The 27,117-nt window shown below is 41.6% G+C and overlaps 1 protein-coding gene across 1 annotated transcript; it reads right to left on the bottom strand.

Moving 5' to 3' along the window:
- Positions 1-746: 746 nt before the first annotated feature.
- Positions 747-22,987, bottom strand: Olfm4 (olfactomedin 4). The gene is made up of 5 exons (XM_055609542.1): positions 22,749-22,987; positions 17,295-17,447; positions 11,538-11,750; positions 9,184-9,343; positions 747-2,502 (listed from the first exon to the last, which is right to left on the bottom strand). The coding sequence occupies exons 1-5, from the start codon at positions 22,929-22,931 to the stop codon at positions 1,703-1,705; spliced, it is 1,509 nt and encodes a 502-aa protein (XP_055465517.1). The 5' UTR covers positions 22,932-22,987; the 3' UTR covers positions 747-1,702.
- Positions 22,988-27,117: the final 4,130 nt, after the last annotated feature.

Genomic DNA, 27,117 nt, shown 5'->3' with positions numbered 1-27,117 from the left:
GCACCACCACCCAGCTGGTATTTCTCTTTCTAGTTCTGCCTCTTAGACTCCTTTTCTACCCAACACCTGTTATTTGAGAAGGATCTGAAGGTTTCAGACTCATTGTTAATAGCTCAGCTGTGAAAAGAACATGAGCCACACAGATACAGGCTTGCACTGAAAATAATCAGGTCAGTCATGCAAATTAATAAGCCCTTAAGGTCAGATCTCTGACGATAAAGGGGCAGACTGAGATGATAAAAAACTTCCGGAAAGGATGGATTCCAAAGGGAAATGAACCCTAAGACCCTTCCAACTCTTGGGCTCTTCTGGAAGTTATTGATATTTTCTGCTAGCATGCGTGCTTCTGATCTCTAATGTGTGGGAGGCAGACATTGTGAATGTCTCATGGGAGGATGTGGTCTCTGTGTTAAGTTGGGGGTTTGTCTGTCTTTTTAAAATTAAAAACGGTAAATAAAACAAAAGCCCTTAGTACAGTGCACTCTTTAATCCTTTATTTAAAAAAAAAAATAGGAGTACAGCATGTGAAGTTTAGGATTTGAACATCAAGGGAAAATAGCTAAGACTGTACGCTGGAGCTATCCAAAGCCGCTAGAGTATCTGCACCTAGCGTGCTCTCAGGCACTGCACTGATTAACCAGATACCTAAAGAACTTTCTGTATCCTTCTATATCACTTTCTAGAAAAAAAAATTCATTTTCTTACAACTTCTAGGTTTAAAGAGAGAAATTACATGAAATAACTGGTACAACTTATTCCAAGATCTTTATTATACAACCAGAAAAGCCACCATTATGTCACTGTCAACTGATTATTGTTTTACAATCTTGTAGTTACATAAGCCAAAATTGCATGATAAGACAAGAAAATGTTAGTTGTGTCTTATATCTATCCCATAGAAAACTAGTTAATGTTAAAAAAAAAAAAAAAAACACATAATCAGTAGAGAAAGGCAATTTGTTGCTAAGTCTGCTTCTAATCTCATAGCTGCCTTGGAAACTAAATTATGAGGTAAAGGGTTCTGAGTCATGTAGGTGAAGAATGATAGAAAAGAAAAGCCAAGTATATCATTTGAAACCCCCTCCAGGATTGATTTTCAGTGTACAACCTAATGTACAAAGGGTCCATTCTCCAGAAAACTCAAAATGTCTAACATATTATTTAAGATGCCAAATTTACCTATCTGGTAAGCACAAAGCAGTTTCCAGGAGCCAGTGAAGAAAACAAACTTAGATATTCAATCTCTTGTTCACCTTCTGAGGTTGATCTACCTAATTAAGCCCCAGTGTCCTTTCCAGCATGGACAAGCCAATGAGGCTACATGATAGATGCTTGGTCACCATGCAAATTTTCCTAGAAAAAGAATCCCCAGAATTCATACAGAGTTCCCCTTAAGTTCCTTAACTGCTAGACTTCACCTCCCTAGAAATTTCATTAGATTCACAATACCCCAGCCTCTGAGAAATTTATCTGGAAGGACCTTATTTCGGTTGTTAAATTCATCCAAAGAAGATGACGGCTCCCAAAAGAAATAAAATTGGAACAAATAGCCTAGGCCTCTACTGTGGTAGAACTACTATCTCAACTAACATCACTTCTAAAGAAGCACATTCCTGGACCTCCCTGCAGTACCTAAATATGTGGAGAAGGACACTTCCAACAAACTTTTTAATTTCTCCTTGACCCTAACGCTGAGGGAGACTCAGGGCTTCTGTAAGAAGACAAGATCATAATTCAGAAGATAACCATCATTGTAGACATAAAGTTTTTGGTCAAAGGGGTGGTAACTAATGCTCTGAATTCTTTCCTGCATCTTTCTCATGGTGATGGCTAGATTGCCTTCCCTACTTGTGTGTGTGTCATAGTAGTAAAAAATCTCTTCTGTTCTGGTGGTCAAAGTGCGAGTAGCATAGAGAATTCCACATACCATGAAGGCATTAGAAACAGATGGTTTGTACTGCTTGGTAACCCAGGTGTTTATCACCTCAAGAGAGGTGTCATTGAGTTTACTAATCACTATGTTACCAGTGCTGTCCTCAGTTGCATAAATTACCCACAGTCCTTCCTCATCCACAGAGAAGTCAATGTCTTGCCAATTCACATTCGCATATGAAAAGCGGTTATTATAGGCAGCCCTAGGGAGAGGTCGAGTCACAGTAGCGACATTGGTAGTCAGGTTAATTTTGACCATGTTTCCCCCATTATACCAGTTCACATACAGGTTGTTGTTGAATGCTACTGCACCACCCCCTTGGCCGTAGCGAATCCGATATTCTCGAAAATGTGAATAGATTAACAAATTGTCCAGTGAGTTATAAAGTCTGTAATATTCAAGAGACCTTGCATCTGAGTTCAAAGGTGCCACCCAGTAGAGGGTTCTCTCTGGATGCTCAGGAGAGTAATCTCGACCCCAGGCACCATATTTATAGCTAAACCCGAGCCAGTTGAGCTGAACCACGGAGGGAGCACTGATGTTCATCACACCACCATGACTGCAGCTTCCTGTAAAAGAAGAAGAAGAAAGACACGCTTAGAGAAAATAGATGATTAAACAGTTTAATATCTTTAAGAACCAAAACAACCCTCAAAAAATGTTCTGATCATGCTTCAATCACAATGAAGGCTCCAGAGGAGAAGAGCTACCCCTTGTTTCCGTCTCAGTGTGATCGCACTGCCAGATCTAGAGAACTGCCTCGTGCTTCCATCAGTAGGTTTTCAAATTGGAAAATGGGCACAATATAACTCCAGATAAAGCCATATTTAAAAGTCTGAGATCCCAGGGAGAAAAGAGAGAGTTGGTGTTTCATATATTTTCTTCTCCCAGAAAGCATGTTTGAAAATATCTTAAATTTTCTGTGTCAAACTGAGAAAATAATATTCTAGAAGCATGTTTTCTTCATAAAGCCAAAGGGGCTACCTACCAAGGTCAGCCCTTGGGAGCACAGTGATTAATGAAGGATAGTCCTTGGGGAGTCTCCTTGCCTTCTTCGGAACCCCAAGTGAACATCCTCAGCAGCCATCAAAGTAGCTCTAAACTAATCTCAGAAGAGAAAGCTTTAAATACCTCATTTGATAGGTCCAGACAGATAGTCCTATAAAGGACTATCAGCCTTGAGAAGCTACAGCATCATCTAGCCGTGGACTTGCCTAATGTGTACCCAGAACATACCTCATCCCATAAATCATCTGGTGACTATCTTGCCTCAGAGCTTTGAGATGAGTCTATCTGTACGACTCTTCATAATCCATATGCTACTGCACCATAGAATAGCAGACATGTATGTCATCCTTCCCCTCCTAACACAGTCATTGTCAAAATGTGTGCAATCGAGTGGGACCAGATGCACTGATCCATTGGATCTTAATTCCATATAACCCTTGCATAAATTGTGCAGGCTGGGCAACTGGCCCTTTGGTTGTATAGCCTCTAAAATGCCTGCCAACCCAAATGGGCTTGTGAGCTATATTTAAAAAATGAAATAAAATCCCTCCAGCATTTTTATGACATCTATCCAAAAAAAAAAAAAAAAAAAAAAAAAACGGACACATTTTTCTGGTGTTACTACAAATATTCTTCTTTTAAAAAATAATAAGATACTTTATTAGATAACAAAGAAAAATACAACTTCAATTATGTTTGAAGTCGTTTTTCCATGTTTGCTGCTCAGTATACGGAGAGGGAAGGAAGGATGAGAAGGAGGAAAAGAGGAGGGGAAGGGATGGAGAGGGAGAGAGGGAAGGAAGGAGGAAGGAAGGGAAGGAAGGAGGGGCAGAATATAAACGCTGTGTCTGGCTCTGAGTGCCTAGAAGGAATCAAGGAACCATGGAGAGCACATGTGTGAACTATAGCCAAAGCAAAGCTCCACAGAACTGGCTGAGATTATCATTAGGAAGTGAGGGGAAGCCAAGTAACTGACTGGGTCAAGGAGGGAAAAGACCTGTTCCCCTCCTTGCTAAATGCCTCGCTCTTTCCCCTCCTTACTCAAGGACTGCTGGGAGGTGAAACCATTACTAGAAATCCTGCTTTTATTTTTCCAATCTGCTGGGACTTTTCAGTCCCAGAATTAAATACGTGCTCCTTAAATGCTCTCATAAATCCACAGTTGGTGGGAAAGCCAGCCAACCATACAACAGGTAGAGAAATAAAACCACACTGTACCCAACCTCAAATAATTTTGCATATCATTAAACAGAATACAGTCACAGGTTGATTTTAATAATGCATGCACCATTTCATAAATAAAAAAAGCAACGTGTGTTCAGCCAGGAGACTGCTCTCTGCTAAAGAAATAATAAATAAAATTATAAATTATTATTTCTTCCCCTAAAAGTGATCTCTCAGATGAATGCTTGTTTGCCTTTGTTTATGAAACAATGCATGAATTATTAAAATAAAGTTAGCAGTGTGTTCAGTTTAATGATAACAAAAACTGTTCCAGTTTCCATATGCTAAAACTGGATTTCCTGGCTAAAATACCTAGCAGAAAGCTTATTTATACAACCACATTTCAACCACTGGGAGGAAATGAAAGTCACTTCTCTTCTTTCAGGTTGGGAGACTTAAGAGTTGCTTGCTTCATTGAACCTGACTTTCTTGGAAAGAAAATATCCCAAACCAACAGTAACACAATATTTCAGAAAAGTTAATGATGCATGAAACTTATCCTCACATTATCAAGGAGTGAAAGAGAGGCTATTCTGTCTCCAGTGTGAAATTTTTAGATATGAAGGAACCAAAATACAAGATTAATACTGCTAAAATTATAGCAATGGTTCCATCGTTAAAACAATAATCCCACCTCAAATATAGCACTAATAGTATTCCAACTGGTAATAATAAAGGTTTATTATTTCTTAATGTTGACCAGAAATTTACACTGTGCCTGTTACAAATATTAGAATTGAATGACACTTCAATTTCTTTTCCTCATCTCCCAATCATTCCTAAATACTCATCTATCCATTTTGTTACTTTCCGTTTATCTTCTACCCCCTTTGGATATTTTCAGTGCTCTGGATATGGCTAAAAGGAAATAGAAATAGGGTTCCCCTCCCCCCAAAAACTGTTATTGTCAGGACTGAGGCTGGGGCTACAGTAGTGACAAGTCAGGGGAAAGGCTGTGGTGGGCTCCCCCAGTAGCCAGAAACAAACAAACAAGGAAACTCCTCAAACTGACAGCCATCTTCATGCCCACTGCTCAGCAGAGTGGGCCTCCTCTACCCTCCTTACTTGGATCTTCCACCCACCCATCTTTGTTTAACACCCTCTTCTAGCTCCTGCCTTCATGTCAAGGGCTTAGATATATATTCCATTCCCTTTATTGCTCATTTCCCATCCCAACTTCACGAAGGCCCTTTGACAACATTCAGTTGTCCAGCCCATGATTCAAGAACTACTGAGGGCCAGTGAATCATTTCGCATGTGCTGGTGGAAAAGAGCAAAGCAGCAAACCTTTGGGATCCAGGGTATGCTTCAGCTACTCCATAAATAAGGAGGCAAAGCTAACTAAGGAATAATCAGGTGTGTGCCTTGTGGAACATGCCTTTCATTCCAGAAATCTCAAGGACATTCCCTTTGTTAGGGCAGCTCTGGCACAGAGAAGGTGGTATCAGACAGACTCAAGCCTAAATCCTGACTGCACTCTTTAGTAACTGTATATCATGGGGCAAGTTGCTTAATGATCTCAGACTCAGTTTCCTTAAGTCAAATAAGCAATGACTGCCCTGCAGGACTGCTGGAAGGAACAGAGTTAAGGCTTGATAAGTGCAACTCAACCAATAGTAACCACCATTATCATATTCGTGTCATGGTACAAGCTCTGGTTTACATGGCTGTTTCCTAGATAGTGCCGTTAGGTGTTTCTTTACCCTTTCTGGTAGTCCTAGCCAACGTAAGAGGGCCTGCCATATAAGAGAATAAAGGAATAAAAGACAAATCGAAACATTAAACCCAACCTTTCATTTACAAAGCTAGAGAGATACACCCTGCTACACATCTGATGTATTTACTGTACAGAATACAGAGCAAGGGATTCCTTATGCAAAGGTCTGCTCTTCATCATGCAACCCATTAGCTCCTGCTCTGGTATTCTCATACTCCTGAGCCTTGAAATACGGCTATGCAAACTTTTTAAACTAATAGACTGGATTTTTTAAAGACAAACATTGGTATGCCTACAGAGAATGCTTAATTACGGGTCTGTCAATGCAGATTCTCACCCAGTCAACTAAGTTGTCTGTGCGCTAAGACTAGAGAAACTATGATTAACTTTAAGAATTAGGTGATCAACCCAGGTGTAATGGCTCACACTTTTAAGCCTAGTATTCAGAAGCCTTAGGATATATATATATATATATATATATATATATATATATATATAGGCTTGGCATGAATGTCAGGCCAACCTGGGCTACACGATAAAAACCTGTCTCAAAAAAAAGAAAATCCCAAAACAAACCAAAGAACTAGGCAAGTAAACGATTATAATTATAAGAAAACTGATAATAGATTGATTCGGAATCATTGGATATATGCCCAACACTGTGTGCATAGGAATTTAGCATGCCCCTCCTGCTAAATGAATTATGTCCTGTTCAATAACCCACCATTTACTGTAGGTACCTTCTGTGTACCTACAAAGCCTAATGTCTCCAAGCAAAATGGTGACCACTGAGAATTCTCACCATATTTTTTGCTAATATGCTGCTGTCCTTTAGATCAGAGGGAAAAAAAAAATAGATTGAAGTCATTGTTTGCCGGGGGTGGGGGGGGTCAGAAATAGAAGACCAATTACTTTAAGTTAGAAAGTTCTGCAAAATGAAGCAGGAAAAAGATGTTTTGAAGCAACACACACACACAAACACACATTTACTAAAACCAAAATATATTGGGTGTAAGTTCAAGCCGATCACTACTAGACTAGCAAACTACAGCTGCAAGGGTGGAGCACAGAGAGGGCAGAATTATTTTAGAGCTGAGACTCCCATACAGACTGTTTTTGTTCTGTGCAACTCTGCAGTGAAGAAGAAGAAGAAGAAGAAGAAAAAAAAAAGCAGACAGGCCAGATTTTAAAGTCCCATAATGGTGAGGAACTTTAATTAAAGTCTTCACAGGCTCACAACTTCGTGGTGCCTGGGGATTTTCCAATTCTGCATTATCAACCAATCCAAACATGAAGAGAGCAAGTGAAAGAAATTGATTTAAAAACATGACAAAAGTCAGTTTAATATAAACATCATAAATATAATATGAACAAAACTGGAGAAGGGCCAAGAGGTTTGGCAGGGATCCAGGTGCAGCCAAGGTTGTGAGAACAAGAGTAGAAATCTGGGCTCCATTTGCTTAAACAACACAGCTGGGCTGTGATTACTCACAGAGGTCTAGGTGTAAAGGCCTAAGGAAAGGTTCTGGAGACATTTCTAAGAAAAATAACACAAAGGGGCCACTTGCTTTTTTCCCCCCTAAATACTAAGCAGCACATTTATCTCCCTCGGTGCCACCCTTAGGTGATTGACAGCTTACACTCTGAGTTACCAGGGGGTTCTGAGATGGCCAGAGACAGATGACATTATACTGTCACAGAGTGCCAGTGTGCCTTCAAGAAAAGCAGCATCCTTCAGACCTATGCCCCTCCACTGAGACATAGGAGAACGAAGTGAGATGGCCCTGAATACACCTTTTTGCTTTAAAATGCCCTGGATTCCAAATGGTGCATAGCAACCTGCACCAGGAAGATCTATTGCAAGAAAGATGGTTGCCGGGGGCTGCGGGCTCATCTTTATCAAAGGTCGTGTCGCTGCTTTGACTCCTGTCTCACAGAGCTGTCATGGTCCAACAGAACCAGCTCCTTCTTCTGACATGCTTCTAACACTGATCCCAGACTAATTCTGCTTTAGTTTGTCTCTGAAGACAGACCACAATCCTTGTCCTAAATGTTCACTATAAGACAGATTAGAACAGACCTCTGACTGCAACTGGAGGGTATGTCCCCTGAATAAGACCAAGAGGCTTAGAACTATAGTCCTAGTTAATTAAAGCCTTAAGGAAATCAGTTACATTGGCAAGATTCAGAAATATACAGTCCAAAGGAAAAAGGCTCTTGAGAATTAGAATTCATAAAAACAACAAAGGCTTCACAATTTGATGACAAGCAATACTTCTGAGATGCTCAAGACCCTGGGAGAAGTTCCTTCGGTGTGGTGTCTCTAAAAGGATGGGAGCCAATGGTGCGAGCAAAATGCCGGTGGGAGCTACCTCAGTGCACCAGGACATAGGCCTATCTCTGTTCACAGCCAGGTTTTCACTTCAATTATCATGATTACTAATAATATCCGTTGCCGGTGTATGGATGCTGATTACAGAGCTCCGAGCTTCGCAAGCACTGTCTCATTAATCCCCATAGCAACCCTATAAGGTGAGGACAATTATTCTCCCGGTTCACAAAGAAGATGAAGGATCTTTTCTCTGCAGCTGCATAGCTGGTAAAGTCAGGGATTCCCATACTCTCCAAGCTACCACTCCACTTTTTCCATTAAGGGATGACTTTAGGTACCTGCCTACCACACACACACACACACACACACACACACACACACACACACACTGTCCAATAGGCAACCTGGGAAAGAGAGAGAGGCCATCCTCTCCTGCTGGATGGGTAGCAAGGCATGCCCATAGCATGTGAGACCACCATCTCTGTAATCCTTAGTTTGTTCCAGGACTCAGAACGCAGCAGAGAGCATGCACCTCAGAGAGGAATAAAGGTAAAGTACAGAGGAGTGTGAAAGAGAGGACAAGAAAAAGAAATGGCAGAAAAACAAAGGCATCCGCCCAGCCTATACCTAAATGAGTTCATCTACCAAAAGGCAATGCCACATAAAGATCCTAAATGTGCTGCCATCCCCAGCCCCATAGCTCTTCTCACCTTTAGACTCTGTTTTCCTGATAGGGCAATGCAAAAGAAATGTGTGTAACTAGTAGGTTTTGTTTTGAAAAACGCACTGTGCTCTTCCTCTGCGAATTTAAGACTATTGAAAAATAGATGTAGAAGAATAAACCCAGAACTGCAAAAGTGCCATGCTTCATCCATCACTGAGGTCCCAAACCCCTTCCTCACCCAAATCAAGGCTCATTATGGGATGGGGTTCTCACTAATGGTAAAAACATATATAAAGTAGGCTTACCAGGGGCAGGAGGAGGGGGCATGGCAGTCACAAGCCCGCTCTTAGAGGCCTCACATTCCTTCAGCCTGGTCTTCAGAGCCAAGATCTGCCGGCGAATGCTCAGGACATTGTTCTTGTCTAGCGTCTCCAGCTTCTCTACCAGGAGAGTCATATTCCTTATCTAAGGAAATAAAAATTCAGAGTGACTTTATATTATTGTGCAATTTCTTTCATAAACATTCTGGGGCTGAATTTGTCATTTAGTGAAACATTGCTACAGAATACACCAGAGATTCTTCTGAATGGTTTCATTTGGAAGAATACATTTTATGGTTTAGACTGAACGCCTGTCACATCTCAGGCAATGTGTGTGACAAGAAGAAAATGGCAACGATTTTAACAGCTTTAATAATAGAGCACAGGCTCACTCTAAGCATTCACAAATGTCCATTAAAGTTCATTTCTAATAACCTTCCCTTATAAACTCGTGTTTACTCATGTTGTATTATAATTAAGTTTCTAATGAATAGTGAGAGCTAGAAAATGTAAATTTTAAAATATGTAACTGGAATTCTCAATTATAGCCCATGTCATGACTGTGCTGGTAAATGATGGTTGATGTGAATTATCCAACCATAACATTAATATGATAATCTTATCCATAGATTGTTAAAGACTTGCTAAGACATATTCACAAGAAATCTTTCTTTTTTGCTTAATTCCTGAATGTTTTTATTTTTCAATTTATTCTTCGAGAATTTTACACAATATATTTTTATCATATCATATTCTTTTCTCCCAACTCCTCCCAAATCCTCCTCCTCCACCACACTCATTCAACTTCATGCTATTTCTCTCTCTTAAAGAACAGAAACAAAGGGAAAAGAAAACTAAAAAATATGGAGCCCAATTTTGTGTTGGCAATCTATTCCTGAGCATGAGGTTGCTCTTGGAGTGTGGGTGATGTGCTCAGTGTCATTCAAGTAAAGAAAACTAATTTTCTTTCTTTTAGTAGCTATCATTTACCAATAGCTTCTTGGCTAGATGTGGGACTTTGTGCTCACTTGCCTTCTTTCATGCTTAGATTTTTATCTTCCTTGAGTTTGCACAGATTTAATTCATGCTGTCAGTCTCTGTAAGTTTGTGGGTGTATTCTGTTGTATCTGGAGAATGCTATTTTCTTAAAATAATCCACCACCTCCGACTCTTGTCATCTTTCTACCTCCTCTTTCCTTATAGATCCCTAAGCATCAAGGGCAGTGTGGTGATAAACACATCCCATTCAGACCTGAATACTCCAAAGTCTTTCAATTTCTGCACATTGTCCAGCTGTCAGTCTCTATGTTAATTACCATCTATTTCAGGAAGAAGCTTCTCTGCTGAGTGTTGAGTGATGCACTGATCTATGGGTATAGCAATATGTCATCAGGAGTTGTTTTATTGCTATGTTGGACAAATCACCATCCCAGATTTCAAGCTGTACTAAGAGCCATAGTAATAAAAAAAAAAAAAAACAGTATGGCACTGACATAAAAACAGACACATTGATCAGTGTAATAGAAATGAAGATCAGATATAACTCCACACACCAACAAACACTTGATTCTTGACAAAAGACAAAAGCAGAAAATGCACCCTGCAGAAAGACAACATCTCCAACAAATTGTGCTAGTGAAACTGGATAGCTGCACATGGAGAAATAAAAACTGATTCATAGCTATTACCTCATACAAAACAACTCCAAACAGGTCTATAATGTAGATACACAAGAAATTTAAATATGTAGAGAATAATTCTAAGAGAAACAGATAATACTCAAAAGGGAGAGATTTCCACAATCAAGTAAACTGTATTTCTAGTCTCATGAGGATAAATCCAGGACAGAGACGATGCCTGAGCTAACACGTCCAAAGACAAGTCATTCCAATTCATGTCATCACTTTCTAAAGAACTGGAAAGGTCATTTAGTTCTGGGGCAGAATTCTTAGAGTTCAACATCTGTTTCCCAGTCAACATGTTCCCAGTACACTTAACTTATTATACAAGTGTAGGCATTCATCCAAAACAGAACATGGATATACCACATGGTCCTGAGACAGGGTTGAAAAAAAGAGAGTATGCCATCTAGGTCACAGCACTTGCTCAGTCACTGAATGACATGTACTATTTTTTTCTTATTATTATTGTTTGCTTTTGTGGCAGGGTTTCTCTGTGTAACAACCCTAGCTGGCCTGGAACTTTCTTTATAGAGCAGGCTTCCCTCAAACTCAGAGGTCTGCCTACCTCTGTCTCCCAAGCGCTGGGATTAAAGGCAAAAGCCACAACTCCTAGCCCCAAACGTATTATTGATGTACTAAGAAGTGAGTCATTCTTACCTCCACTTCCAGCAAGTCAATAATTTCTGTGCTTCCAACAAAATTCTTCTTCAGCTCTATGACCAGCTTATGCATCTCCTTCACTTCCAGCTTGATCAGCTCAAAGTCCAGCTCTGTGTAAGAAATACTGTCCTTCTCCATGACCTCTACTCGGACAGTAAGGTTCTGGAGTGTCTTCTCATACACACTGATTAGCTGGATATAATCCTTCACCTGGAGGAGAAGCAGAAAGCCTAGGTGGACTCACAGAGTGATGCCAAATGGACTTCCTCCACTTCAAAATACTTGAAGATTGTTTGATCCTTGTCAATCACTGCAAAGAAGTGGTTCAAAATATATCCACTCTTTTTTTTTTATCCAAATGCAAACTAAAAATAGCACATTGCTGTGGTTTTTGCTTTCGCTTACCTATACTGAAAAATAATCTGTACGTATATCTTAATCTTCACGTTAAAGTCTGAGGAGTTAGCTCCCTAGACTGAAACGATTGGGAGCATCTCTCTTCTCAGCTCATTTGCTCAAAATCAGAGTTTCTCAGCCTCAGCACTATTGATACTTTAAGTGAGTCTCTTTCTTGTAGGGGTGGGGAGGGGAAGCCATACAATGCATTGTAAGATATTCAGTTGCTCCAAGTTATGACAGCCCAAAATGTCTGGGGACATTTTGAAATGTTCTCTGGGGATAAATAACTACCTCTACCATCCTTTTGTTGCGAGCCATTGCTCTCTCTGAGTCTAGGTATTTTCTAAAAGAGGAGAAATGCCCTGAAGAGAAGCCTTTCCTTATGAGTCATGTCCCAAGAATTTTGAGCCCCTCTGCCTTTTACAAAGAAGCATAATGGCCCAGCGAACTATACAATATCTGAGTGTAGGCACAACTGTAAAGCGCACAGTTCCTTAAGCGAGCTCTCATTTATCCCAAGAGCTGATTGTTGCAATCAGACCTTTAAATTACACATTTGCTGCATATATTTGAATGTCTGATTATTAAGTTAAAATTCCAAAAATTTCCTTGGTGGTTGAGTGCATTATCGGAATCTCCAAAAGATATTTCCATAAACAGTCGGTGACACTTCTTTGTGTGTGATCGCTAAAAGAAATATCCTGGCTTTCACAAAGACCTGCTCATTAAAAAGTTGCTGCTTTCAAGTTTTCTTTTTTAAATGTGAGCATAAGGAATACTTCTCCCCAAATTGCAGGCGTGTCAAATGCCTGGATGAATTCAGACAGATGTTGACCTGTGATCTTTCTAATGACAAAGGCAGCCCTGACTCCTGTCATTGTAGCCCTTCCACTTAACCCCACCACGCAAATTAGAATACAATCATAGGCTACAGACCTTCAGAGCTAGGGCCTCAGGAAGAGCAGAGTCTAATGAACATTGGAGTAGCAGCTCTTGGTACCACTACTGTGAATATCTCCTCAGGATATTCACTGCCACCACCGTATGCTCACTGCCATCAGACGCCCCAGTACTCGAAGGCTGATGGGAATTGTGATATTTTGGTGGATGCAGGTTTTTTGAAAAAAAAAAAGTGGGGGAGGTGCATATAACAATCAAGCCCTCCCACCCTCAAAACATAAACACAGACATAAGGTGTTCAGGTTTCAATTTCCTTTAAAAAAAAATGGTCATAAAACCTTGCCTGTGGTGAAAACATAATAATAACATACCAATCCATTGCAGAAATGGAAGTTTGAGAAATGAATGTGCTTGTTGGCATCTGGCCTTGCCAGCCAGCTCTTGGAACAAATGAAGCAGCCTCGGCTTTCCTGGAACACTTTGGTGGCACATTACAGCTACTGCTCTGCGCAAATGAGCAATGCAACTGTCATCTCTGCTAGATGAAATGCAGTTCCCCCTGGTTCGCGCAGGAAATGGAGGCATGGCCTAGAGTTTGTGACCTGTGAGAATTTGTGCTGGGTCTGCCCCAAGTTCAGATGCAAAACAAAAGGTCTCCCTAAATCTGGCAGAAAATTTTGAAGGGTGATCCCTTCTGCTGACATTTAGAAAAAAAAAAAAAAAAAAGCCGGATGGTATTTGAGAAAGACTGTAATTATGCATAGTTATGGTGGGCAGGAGAAAATTTGTAGATGGGCCGGGAAGGCTTCAGGCATGAAAGGTACAGTTGTATAGATTCTGTGTAGAAATGGCACAGACAACCCTGAGAACCTGAGGGTTTATCCTGGGCAGTTTCAGCTCAGTAAGAGCAGGCCAGATACAGTGTCCAGCCCCACACCACTGGCATTTAGTACCGTTATTTCTTTCTCCTGGATTTACAACACTTGCTCTAAACAGAGAGAGGACGCCAAAGTGGGGAGTTTGTCTCCAGAGGCTACTCAGTAATGTCTGAAGACATTTTGGTTGTTACAGCTGGGGATTGATCGTGTAGTACTGGCATTTAGAGGCCAGGGATGCTGTAAAATGCGATAGCAAAAATATGGGTGTAAGTTGGTGACGACACATAGTTGCAGTAACATCTTTGCCCAGATTTCATCACTACAGCAAGTGCGAGCCTAAGAGGACTCACAGTGCTGGCCTTGATCACCAGGCTGACCTTCACAGTTTCCACTTTATTTTATTTGCTATGCGCTTAACCATGTCATGGAATGTGTGTGTGTGAGTGTGTGTGTGTGTGTGTGTGTGTGTGTGTGTGTGTGTGTGTGTATGTGTTTGGAGTTTATTTGGGGATAGCCGCTGTTGTTCCTTGAAATAAATGTGGATTTGACATAAATAAGAAGGTAACGTGGCTGGCTATCCAGTTAAATGATTAGTGTGGTTCATAGTTCTGTTGGCTCCTCAAAACCCATGATCATAACTATAGCCAGATTACTTGAAATAAGTAAATGGCCTTTGAAACACACTGTTATTTTCAACATATCCTTAAAAGCAAATGTAATTAGGCTAATAGACCCTGAAAATATCATCAAAATGTGCAGTATTTGGTACAAGAACTGCCTGAGCTCAAATCTAACTTCAGTACCCAGTGGGCAAATCACTTAAATTCTCTTAGTTTTACTATGCTTCCAAAACCAAGGGTAATGACATCAAGCTTGCATGATTATTATAGAGACTAGAGATTATGTTCACTAAAGGCCTCGCTAATGGATGCTCTCATGAATTCTAGAAATTAATAGATAAATGGTGATTTCAGTGTTTTTCAATCTGACCTTTTCATTTACTTTTATTCCACTGCACAAAGCATTGCTCAATCAATGTTGTTTGTTTATAGGTTGTTCAAATGTCTTCCAGGCTCCCTCAACCTTCTCATGCATGAGCATATATTAGCAAGTGTGTAATATTAAATGACTTACCCCGAAGACCAGGAGCCGAGAGAGAGAGAGAGAGAGAGAGAGAGAGAGAGAGAGGAAAAAAAAGCAACCACAACAAACACTGAGCTGACTTTTGTGTCATCTCCTTCCTAAGTCACACAGGATGGGCCATAAGCAACAGAAACATCTAAAAGGCCTTTGACGTTTTCTGCAGCGGCAGCTTCCTGAGTTCCCCATGTACTGACAGATAGTGAATTAATGGAAAGCATTCTCAAGCCCTTCATCTACTCCGAGTAGGCATTCCCCCAGGTCCCTAGATAGATGGTGATTTCTAAGAGAGTCTGGGGACAGCTATAATAATTCACCTGGAAATCCAGAAGCCCTAAGCTAAAGAGATAACTTGGGATTTGAAGGCATGACTGACCTACTGCATAGCTTGGGTCTTCTCAGAAGAGTAATAAGAACCTGGACAGGGGGGAAAGATCTGGCTTGATTCTGAAGACCCAAATCCCTGTCCTGACTATAGCAGCCAGGAGAAGAATGACCTCCCTTCACCTGGGTGAACCTTGGGTTTTCTGTCATGAAAGTAGGAGTGGAGAGGCCTGCCTGTCTCCGCTGAGGGCTTGCTGGAGAGGACAAGAATAGTAGAAGCATTTGGACAACTACAAATGAAGACTTCTACTATTATCACTGGTGCCATCTACCACAACGAATCAGCCAGCAAACCTCAGCTGATGGTAAACTCCTCTGTGAGTCTTGAATTTCAGTTTTTTGAGGGGAGTGGGGGGAACAAACTATTGACACCTTCAGAACTAAAAATTTTCTCATCTGTGCTGACCCCTCTCTCTGCCTGTTATTAGCAAAGCACATGCCACCTGCCCCATGCCCACTTACAGCACTGGAATGAAATGCCCCACATTCACAAGCCTGGCAAGCCACATACTCTCCCTGGAGCAGCTTGAGGTTTCAAACTGCCCTTTATACTCCTGCCAGCAAAGATGACATGCAAATCAGTGGCTTCCACTATTTCAAAGCGAATGATTCCAACTGAAAAAGATCTTTACCTAGGATTTTCTTCTGCTTGTTATGTTTTTATGCATAACTTCTTATCTCTACTTGATTATGCTGGAATAAGGCTATGAATATTAATGATTGGAATTTATAATTTAGTACTGTGCCTTTTCTGCTGATTAATTCAAGGACATTTTATTTCTTAGGAAGCTAAGTTCCTGGAGTAGTCAAACACATTTTCCTGGACACTCATTTTAACTTAGAATATTTATCTACCAATTCAGGTTGAAAGCAGGGTCTCGAGCTCGCCATAATTTTTTGTCTTAAAGGATAACTATATTGGATGTTAAGGTGGCTATACTTAAATTGCTCAGGAAAACTTATTTGGAGGGCTGCAGTAAAGCCAGAGCTCCTTGGAAATTAATGGGGTTGTATTAAATAATGCATAATGTGATTATATTCTAGACTAGACTTCACCTGGGCATAAAATAGGAGGCTTTCTAATTGATTTGTAGCTTGGCTAAAAAGCTGGCAGGGGTCGAAACTGGAATGGCAAGTCACATTGCTCGGGCAGGCTCAGAGAAATCCATTAGAATAAATTCCTCTGGCCACACAAAGCAGAAAATAGAGGGTTCTAGCCAGGGTTTTTCCCAAGGCTGAGAGACCTATTAATCTTCATTCAAATTCCTACAGAAGACTTCAATTTTGATTTCATGGATGATATGTGGAATGAAATGTTCCTGTTGTGACGTTCAAAAATAACTGGGAGGGGGGAGGGAAGTAGGAAGATTTACACAGAGTTAAATATATGCACCATTAAAGGGGGGAGTAGAAGAGGGAAGGAAGAAGGGCAGAAAAGAAAATTGAGAATAAGAAGAAGAAGGAAAGGAAAGAAGGAGAAACAAAAAGTCGAGGAGGAGAAAAGGTAAGAAAATACCAGCAAGAGCACAATAAAAAAGAGTCAAAGACAGAAAACTGAGAATGGGGGGAAGATTTGAAGAAAAAGGGAAGAAGAGGAAGAGGAAAACGAGGAGGAGGAAAGGAACAGAAAGGTGAGAAAATGTCACAAAAAGAATCAAACAGGAAAGGTAAGGAAGATTGGGAAGAATGATCAAGAGGAAGAACCACGGCGAAGTGAATAGGAAACCAACGAAAACAAGAAGGGAATAGGAACTCAAGAAAGGTAACAGAGGAGGCACATAGACTAGATCTGAAGAGGATAGAGAGGAGGGGAAAGAAAATAAATGGAAGCTGGAAAGCTGGGCCAAAGCCAAAGAGAAGAAACCACTAAACAAAGTTGTGTCACCGGAGGGTTTCTCGAGCTTTTCCACTGCTTGAGGAGCAGAGTCCTGCTGTAGATTTTTCCATAGTGTGCGAAGTCTTGATTCCACTCTCGTCATGAGTTCCCACTCTGCTATGAGGAGCTCGGAGATTTGCTGTAAATCAAGGCATTCTTTGAAAAGAAACCGCTTACCTTTGAAAACTCTTTCTCGAACTTCTGAGAGAGGATGAGAGCTGCGAACTCCAAACGCTCCACTCTGTCAGCGGGAAAGGTGGTGTCTGGCAGGGAAACAGAACACTGGCAGGTCCCATGGCTGTCCAAGGAGCCGGTGAAATTGGAAAATGACTGTAAATAATAAAAGTCAGCAGTAAGCTGGGAAATGGACCTTTTAAAAGACAGCAGGAAATACAGAAATTGGCTTGTCAAAGGAGTGATTGGAGGCAAACAAGCAGAATCCTACACATCAATGAAAACACTATAGAGACAAGCCAACCACATCTCCACCTGTTGGTTGAGGCACCATGCTAGCAGCTTGTATCAAAAGGAAGATTCTCCATGCATGAGGAGACTTAAAGAAATCACTGCTGCCTCTATGCAAAGAAAGGGAAATAACGAGGGGACAAGAGTACTGTGTTTGAGAGACTATTAAGGCTGTCTGCTCCCTCCTCTATGAAATTAAGACTCCCTGATTGGTGGGCTATCCACTGTAGTAAGCAAGCTGTGTGAACTGAGTCTCTGGTGCATGGCCCGTGCTTGGGTGCTGTCCTTTCTCTTTCTTTCTACTAGTTTACACACACACACACACACACACACACACACACACACACACACTTACACTCCAATCCCAGCCCAGTTTCTCCCAATTATAATAAAGAAACCATGACCATGGTAAGGTCACCCAGTGAGAATTCAAATCCTCTCTTAAGCTGGGAAATTATAAAATTTACACCTTTCCAAATGGAAACAAACCATCTATTTGCTCAAAAATTGAGCAGTGTATGACTTTACAGATTCCTTCCAAATTTCTCAAATAGAAGATCTCTAGCTTACCACTTGCAAAAAATAAAAAGTCACTTTAAGTTTCTTTAAGATATTCAGGCTCACACTTCAATGCCACTGCATATTTTAAAATGACAAGTTTGGAAGATTCTGTTTTTCTTTTGTCCCCTTTGAACTACCCCAAGGGGATCCTGGCACAATTACCATTTTTCATTACTACTCTTGACTTGCAGAGTGAGTCTTGTCAGCTAACTGGCTGCACCGTCTAATGATCTTATCGGAAGGCCAGCCCAAAGCTCACCTAGGGAGCATCAGCCTGAAGGGACCCTTTGTGAGACTAAGGAGGAGAAAGCCGATTCCAGAGTCTGAAGAGATTCCTGCCATGCCTCAGAGTTCACACCGGCTGGCTTGCCGCTGAGTGTATCTGCTGCACACACAAGCTACCCTTACTGGTCTCCACGACCCCTGAACAAACTTGGTCTAGGTGGTTTTGTAATCGAGATTTAGCCCATCAGTGACCTCTGGGCCAATCAAGGCTCTTGCAAAGGATGGTGGCTGTACTGGTTTTTAAATGAGCCTAAGCTTCTCTAAAATGATAAGAATGAAGTGTGTGTGTGTCTGAGAGCAAGTGAAAGTGGATTTGTGAATGTGTATGTGTGTGTGTGAGAGAAAGAGAAAGAGAGAGAGAGAGAGAGCCTGCATGTGTGCACACATGCATGTCTGTGTGTGTGTGTGTGTGTGTGTGTCTGTGTGTGTCTGTGTTCATGTTTGTGTATCTGCATGGGGAATCCAGAGAACAACTCCATGTCATTCTGCAGGCAACATTTGCCCTTTTTGACTGAGACAGTCTCTCATTGCCCTAGGACTCACCAAGTAGACTAGGCAGCTGGCCAGCGAGCCTCAGGAGTCCTTCTCACTCTGCCTCTCAGTACTGGGACAACAACCCATACTGCCACACCTAGCTTTAAATTTGGGGTTCTAGGGACCAAGCTCAAGTCCCTTTACCAGCTGTGTTATCTTTCCAGCTCTCTATTCTAGGAAAAGTCTTGACATAGCCATCTCTTGTCTAAATCATATCCCTTCCTCATAGGAATCAGGGAGTAAGACGTAGGAACAATCAGGTTTATGATGGACATGGGAGCAAGGGGTGAGAGTGGGGGAGAGGATGAGTCTTTGCAAAGAAGGAATAGAACTGGACAATATATATCAGGAGTCTGTCAGAGCCATTGCATTCTCTTGTACTCAGATCTATTACTCCATCTAAAGAGAGACTCTAGCACAGGTATGCCAAGTCTTTTACAGGCTTTGAAGAGATCCCTTATTATAACAACCATCAAGCAAAGAAAAAAAAAATCTTGCATTGACAAGGGGAGGTTAATTAGTTTCACAAGACAGGGTGGACCATTCCTGGAGTCCTCTGAGAAGCTCTGTCAGCTCAGGAAACAGCAGATAGCATCAAGCGGTCTCTAGACAATCAACTAGGAACCACTAGCTAACAACTTTTAGTCCTGAAGTTCACCTGAAAGACAAGCAAATAATTATAAGCCTTGCTGACAGCCATTCCACTGGCTTCTATTGAACATCTCTGTCCCTGTGCTGTGGGCTCCATCCTGCTTATCATCAGCCCAACATGCTCAGCTGACATCAAAACGGTCCATAAGTTTGATCAGTGTCTCCCATTAGAGATATTTCTGCTCCTGGAATTCAAAGACAATGAAGCTAATGGTGATGAGTCTCTCTCTGCAGTGAATGCTTAAACTACATGAGTGAATTGTGGGGAAATGGGACACAAAGGCAAGTGCTTGTCCCCTTGGCCTTTGAAAGGATGTGTAATCCCCTTGGGGAGGGCAAGTAGGAACCCTGTGTGACCCACAAAAGTGACTACACTGCTAAATTCTCACTTGGTACATGATCAGTTAACATTGACTAAGTCTACAGTGTACCATGCTCTGGAATTAAAAGCTGATTAAAACCAACTCTGGCCTAATCAGGCCTTCTTTCATTCTGAATGCCCTAGGGGCTTTTCCAACGGCTTCATACCCTGCTGACGAAAGCACACATACCATTGTGGTTCCCACTCTGCCAGCGACTGTGAGGAGCCTTTCCGGCATCTTTGAAAGGGAGCAGCCACTTCTTGGGGGAAGGGGGGCACAATGTTCTGAGCCCTCCAGCAGACGGTGGGATTCACATTTGTGATTTAAGGTCGCAGTTGGCTCTAATTAGCCGCCAAGTCTAAGTGCCCACAAAGATTCACGACATCAAATAATGGTACTCGGCATTTCAGAAGTACAGAAAATGATACGTTTGGAACTGGCTCAATGACAGTTATAAAAGGGTTTTCCACCACTTTCCAACAAGCTCATCAAGCTGACAGCCAACCCTAGAAAATTAGGTTTATAGTGGAGTTGACACCTGGTCCACCATAAAAAGGAGGTTGGAATTATGATACTGACTCATTCACCACAGGCAGATAAGCAAACGAGGCAGGAAATTGAAGCCTCTAAGTACAATTTAAATACTAGTTCTTACCTACTTTTAAATATTTGTCTTCTTACCAGACAGTGGGCACTTTGAATTCCTCTGTTCCTTCACTGGTATTTTATTTTTTATTATTACAGCTGAGGATGTTACAGCCAAATGCTGGATTTTGATTGCTAGTGAAGCTCTATAACAAATTATTATTTTTAAGCACATTTTACAAAAAAAAAAAAAGCCCATTCTAATTGTCCCCCAAATTTGTTTAGTATCCCAAGATAAGATTTCTGGATACTGAGAAGCCAGTACATGATTGTGATTCTCTGAACTTGATCTCCTTTTAAAGGCAATTTTCATCTGTACCCTGGAAATATAGAAAGCTGCATATAATGAGATGGCTTTCACAACAGGCTCCTTTGAAACAAGTTAACACCTGACGGAAACTAGCAGGGCCTGACTGATCTGGGGAGACATACCTTTCCAGTTTGGTGACTTTAGGCCAATGGCCTCACCATAGTAAGCCTCAGATTTAACCTCTCTAAGATGGGACCGTTACCTTTACCCAACACTTGGGGGTTAATTAAACTGTATTATGCATTAAACCAGCCTTGGCATCCATGAAACATGCACTGAATATTATTGATGTCGATGCCCTCTAGGCCCCATCCAAAACATTTGTTGACCACATTTTCATTGTCTACACAGATCTTAATGATGCTAACTCAAACGAAAGCCCTTTCTCCTTCCCTTTGTTCTATTCGTCCTTCCACTCAGACATCTTCATGAAAGCAGCTGGCTAGAGGACCTCAAAATGAACTTCTGATGGAAGCACTTTGATGGAAGTTCAGAGCCGTCAAACACAAGTCACCTTTCAGCAAGGCTAGCCTGGGAAGTTTTGCAGAGGAGGACTCCTGCAAAAGAGCCCAGAGGTTTTGTGGGCAACTCTTTTCTGTTCCACATCTTGCAACGACTCCATGCCTTTTTTTATTTTTTTCTCTTAAAGGAAAGCCAAAGAGTTCTCATCCCCCAAAGAATTGAGCAATCTGTGCATTCTACTTCAGGAGCCTTTCCAGGCCCATCCCTGTAGAACATGGAGCCTTTGTTGGCTCATTTCACTGTTGCGGTTGTTAGCACTAGAAATAGACCCAGTTATTCCATATTGAAAAAAAAAAAAAAGATTGAAAAGTGTTAGAATTTCCTTGGGAAATTTCCACATATTACAGCATTTTCCTAAGACTAGTAATTCTGCTTCTTATAACCCATGCTCTCTCTCTCTCCCCCTCTCTCTCACTATGTGTGTGTGTGTGTGTGTGTGTGTGTGTGTGTGTGTGTGTGCACATGTGTGTGTGTGCACGTGTGTGGAGAGATAGTGCATGTCTTTCTCTACTACTTGCCCCTCTATTTTCCTTGAGATAGGATCTATCACTGGATACAGAGTTCACGAATTAGACAGAACGCTTAGAAAGTAGGTCCCAGGGATTTTCTTGTCCCTGCCTGCTCCGCCCAGTGACAGGGCTGCCGATGTGTGCTGCCTTGCCTGGTGCTTTAGGTGGTTGGTAGAGACAGACATGGATCCCCACACTACTGTGGAAAGTGCGCTACTAGCCATTCCATGCCCTCAGACCCACTTCCTATCTTCCTTCTAAACTAGGTGCAGAGGAACCGACAGGGCTCTAGCTATCACAAGTGTATTCTTGACCCCCAAAGGCTTCCTCTGAGCAGCAAATCAGTTGGATAAACTTTGCTGGAGTGGCTACTTGTGGTATCCCTTTCCTAAATCTCCCAACTCAGACAACTTATTAGATTCCATTGGACTTTTTTTTTTTAATGTCCAAGTTGTAAACAATTGTACAGTGTAGGACCACCGCATCTGAATTTTTAGGATTCTCCTCACCACTGATCCTACAGGTCAGCCTGGGTTGAGAACCTATTTAGAACATGCTTTCCCACAAATACATTAGCTAGAAAACTGGGATGTTGTCTCTCCTGCTAACAATTTAATTACTTTACCCAGGTTTTAATTCATTTCCCAGGCATCTACAGTGAACAGAAAGAGGCATAAATCCTTTAAAGTGCCCAGGTCTAGCCATCCATGAAATTGTATTCAGGGCCCCAAAAAAATGAGCAGAAAGGAACTGAACATAGATCACCCAGACTCAGCAATCCTCTCACCTGAGACACAATACCACCTTTTGCCTGAGATGTGGCGGCTCCCAGGGGTAACCAGGTAGTTGTCGCCTGAGATAATTCTGGAGCTGTGGTCAGGGAAGGGGCAGAGGTCAGAGTCTCCAAAGCCTTGGAGGCAGAGCCAAGGTAGAAGAAAAGGACCAGAAGGAAGACAAGGCTGTAACTCATCTTGCCTTCTTAGCTAAGATGCTAGCTTCTCCCCAGAGCCCCAGGGCTTCTTATAGTTCCCAGTGGGGATTTCCCCATAGGTACTGTGTGAAGAAAGAGGAAACAGCCATAGACCATGTGACCCACCCTAGAAGAGTCAGGACATCTGCAACCTGAGTCCTGTCCACGCCCCGCCACCGAGCCCCACTCTGTGACCTGCCCTTAGACACAGATTTCCCCCCTGACAAATATTAACTCACAGAAGTTTCCTCCAGCCAATATCCGCTTTCTAACTTGATACTTCTTTGAAGGAAATAGAACCAACATAGACTTAGTGGACTGGACAAAGTTTGGAGGCCATAAGAAAAATGCAACCCTTGGCCTTCTGCCTAAAAATGACTTCTGAATGTTTGCTCCCATTTTGTTGAATTCCACTTTCCACAGAGAGAGTGGTATGCACTCACTTTAGAGACTATGACTCGCCTCTAAGATGTCTGAAGCCTTCCTCTTGAGGACTACCGCCTAGGTTGGTTCTGACCTTCTCCCTGCCTTGTCTGCTTCTAGATGAAGTTCTTTAAACAGCCCCACCAAAGCTTTGTTCTCCAGAAAGCCACTCTGCGCTCTGGGTTTCTAAAGGAAAAAAAAGAACCTAACAACCTAACTGAGCAAGGGACCTAGATGACCTATTGATTATTTCTCTAGGTGAGTGAATTGCTCCCAACCCAGCCAAAGAAGTCCAAGGGAAGAATTTCTCTGACCTCCATTGATACCCTCTGTGTGGAATAACCAGATATTCAGGACTCACAGATCACTCTTCACACTAGTGAAAACTGCCAGGATACTTTCTCTGTTACCTCGCTGACCTAGCCCAGAGCTTCAGTCTCCCTGCCTCTGCCTCTCTCTAACAATGTACACACCTCTGTAAGCTAAGGTTCCCCCCACCCCTGCAGAGGGAAAAAATGTATAGGTCTCTATATTAAAACCTAGCCCTGTCACTCAGGAACCGGTGGCCTTGGGCATGCCATTTAGACTCTTTGTAGTTATAACAATCCCTAAATTATTAGAACTCAGTAAAATAGTATTTAGAAAGTTGCTTATATGCTTTAAAGTGCTACACAAATGTCAAGGTTCTTCTGGTTTTGTGTTTAATTTCCAGACGCCCGGATCATTAAGTAAGGCCATGGAGTTTGAAACAAGAAAACCAGCCTGAGACTCTACTCTATCTCAGCCCATCCCAGGAGCATTTGCAAGAACCTGGTCTGCAGAGTTTTTTCACAGCTTAACCTCCTAAGCTCCATGAACTCACCAGATCAACATGGTGCTCACGTGAAAAGCCAAGTAGCTGGTTCAAATCCTCAGGGGAAGAGGTAGGCAGGAAAAAATGCAAGCAGGGGACTGGGAAGAAGAGATGGGGGACAGAACAAAATAAAAGCAAGCCTATGCCTTTTAAGTACCCCTAAATCTCCTTGGACTGTTTCCCCTGGTCCAGGGCTCCTGACTCAGGAGGACTGAATGAGCATACCACTCAGACCAGTCTCCACAGTCTCAGAGTTCACATGACACCACCCCCCAGGCTGGCAGTGCTGCCTCCACCACTGTCCACACTGAAACACACTTGTCAAGCCACCAGAGGGTGTCTGCTCAGGCTGTGCTATGCCTAGTCCATGGGACATGGGCTTGGGAGCAGCTGAAGGAGACCTAAGAAGGATGGGAACTCAATGACAGAAGCATTTTAGAAACAATGTCATCCCCTTAACATCAGTCCAAAGGAAAGCTGTGGTGAAGGTCAAGGTCAGAGACAGCTGACCGAAGGCAAGCTGTTTAAGGGTAAGAAATGTATTTAAGCTCCTATCTCTCTTACTTTTCCCTCTACAGTTTCATGTTAAAAGTTCAATAAGCTTATTACTCTAGGATGATGTTTCTGTGTAACCTGTTTCTATCCACCTCAAGGAAGAGGGCAAAAATTGTAAGTTATTCCCCTAAATCTGCAGTCATATTAGATTTCAAGAACAGCCATGACTAACAGAACAGGCTATTTCTCTGATGATAATAACTCTTTATGTTGAAGAAGCTACATTAAAGAGCAGATTACCTTGTAAATTCTTATGAGTATCACCAGAAAATTACATAGATTAACAGACTAGCAATTTATCAGATTTTTTTTTTTAAAGAATGGACAAGATCACTAGTGATTATGGGCAACACCATATCTTGTTCAGGATTTCTGTATTAATTACACATGTTGTCTTGTGACTTAATTCCTACTTTTAAACTTAAATCTCATGTTAAGTTCAAAGAAAAACCTGAAATTAAAAAAAAAAGTTCAATAAGCAACACATTAGGTTTAACATCAGTAGGCCATTTCATTTTGGAGATATACATACACATATAAATATATATATATATATATATATATATATGCATACATATATATATGGATTTTTTCAAGACAGTATTTCTCTGTGTAGCCCTGGCTGTCCTGAAACTCACTCTGTAGAGCAGACTGGCATCAAACTCACATTGATCCACCTGCCTCTGCCTCCAGAGTGCTGGGATTAAAGGCATGCGCCACCACGCCCAGCTGGGGCTATATTTATAATAAAATAAAAGCAGTCTGTTTAATATTTGAATTGAACAAGATATCCTTTAATTTTTTTTATTTCTGGGACTCTCCTATTGAAGCAGGATGTGGACTGTAAAATTCATTATTCCCTGTTGGAAATAATTCAGCCTTGGCTTCTTTGACAAAATGTTCTAGTCTCTTCAATGTTTAGCCCAAGACAGAGAAAGCAGAGGACATTTGTGAGAATGAAAACTGATGCACAGACTCCATTAGACTGAGGCTGAATGCTATGAATATAGATGTAGAGAAGAAAGCATGCTTCTGCCTCCCATCTCAGGTCCCCTCTTCCTCCAGATTCCCACCAAAACAAAAAGTGAAATCTGCTCTCATTTGCTGATAGCCCTGCCTGTGACTATAATTAGCCTTCCTTATCCCTGTTTTCAAAAAGCATGTTGGGTCCCTTGTCGGGGAGGGGGTTTGGAAATCTCATTAACAATTGTTGCCTGTTGCCATGACTACCCTTGAAGGCTTCTGTGTGTCCTAGAGGTGAGTCCTCTAGAAGATGCCTTACCAGAGGAGTTGTAACCTACAGAACTGAGGCAGCAGTTTCCCAGGCAGAGGAGACACTCAGCCAAGAGAACCAGCACCCCATTGTGCTTAGAAGCCTCTTTGTTCCTGGACGTCTCTATGTTTCCAAACTTATTTGGAAGTCTCAGATACACAAAAGCCTCAGCGCTACCTCCACAACAAGACCATTAATAATAATAGTTTGATCAGTTTCTCTGCAAACACCTTTGTTGTAAGAAGCAACAAGCCTCTGGTTATTTGACAGCCTCGGAAACTATGAGAAAATTATCAGGGCTTCAAAGCAAGCATTGTTTTATTTATTAAAAAAAAATGTAGCCCAAGCCGCATTTCCCTTATCGTAAGGGGTCACTGAAATCCACTTCACTAACAGCATTCCTCACTGACAACTTGGAAGTTATTTATGCACTCCGTGGGTCACTCCCCAGAGCTATACTTCCTGAGCAGGTGCAACACATGAGGAAGAGATCTGAAGAGATAACACCTTAATTTAATCCTTCTATCATTAAATAAAAATAAAGAACAATGCCAAGCTCACTTTCACATGCTTTGAGAAAAGAGCACCTGAAGAGCATGAACTGCATACAGAGACAATAGAGACAAGGTTGACTCTGCAGATTGACAATAGAAGCTATGTTTAGGTGACCCTTTTCACATCGGTTATATACATCCCTAAAAATCATCAAATCTTGTTAACAATATCAATAAACCAACTGTAAAAGTACGAATCAGTTGACAGCATATACCCGTTCTGAAAAGCGGTCCTTTGTTAATAACTGGACTAGAGCCCAATCCATGGGAAATAACCTACTCTATCATGAGTTCTAAATAATAAAAGAAAACACTAAGCCCAGCCAGCACCGGGGAAGTAGAGAAAGATAAAGCTCTGAATTGCTTACTGGCCACGCTGTCTGCCTTACCAGGAGAGTTCCAGGCCAATGAGAGACCCTGCTTCAAAAGAAGAGATGGGCAGCACCAGAGGAATGACACCATAGACTGACCTCTAGTTTGCACATGTATTAACACACACATACACACACACACACACACACACACACA

The sequence above is a fragment of the Psammomys obesus genome, unplaced genomic scaffold (genome assembly GCF_907164565.1).
Source record: "Psammomys obesus unplaced genomic scaffold, mPsaObe1.curated_primary_1811, whole genome shotgun sequence".
In the NCBI taxonomy this organism is placed as follows: Eukaryota; Metazoa; Chordata; class Mammalia; order Rodentia; family Muridae; genus Psammomys; species Psammomys obesus.
The sequence above is the reverse complement of the archived record's forward strand: the minus strand, read 5'-3'. Positions and strand labels throughout refer to the sequence as shown.

Bases quoted from the DNA above. Each gene is read 5' to 3' on its own strand.
- Olfm4 (XM_055609542.1), bottom strand. From the start codon at position 22,931: ATGAGTTACAGCCTTGTCTTCCTTCTGGTCCTTTTCTTCTACCTTGGC. The intron at 9,344-11,537 runs GTAAGAATGACT...TTATTTCCTTAG, and splicing joins TTGACTTGCTGGAAGTGGAG to ATAAGGAATATGACTCTCCT. The intron at 2,503-9,183 runs GTAAGCCTACTT...CTTCTTTTACAG, and splicing joins GCCCCCTCCTCCTGCCCCTG to GAAGCTGCAGTCATGGTGGT.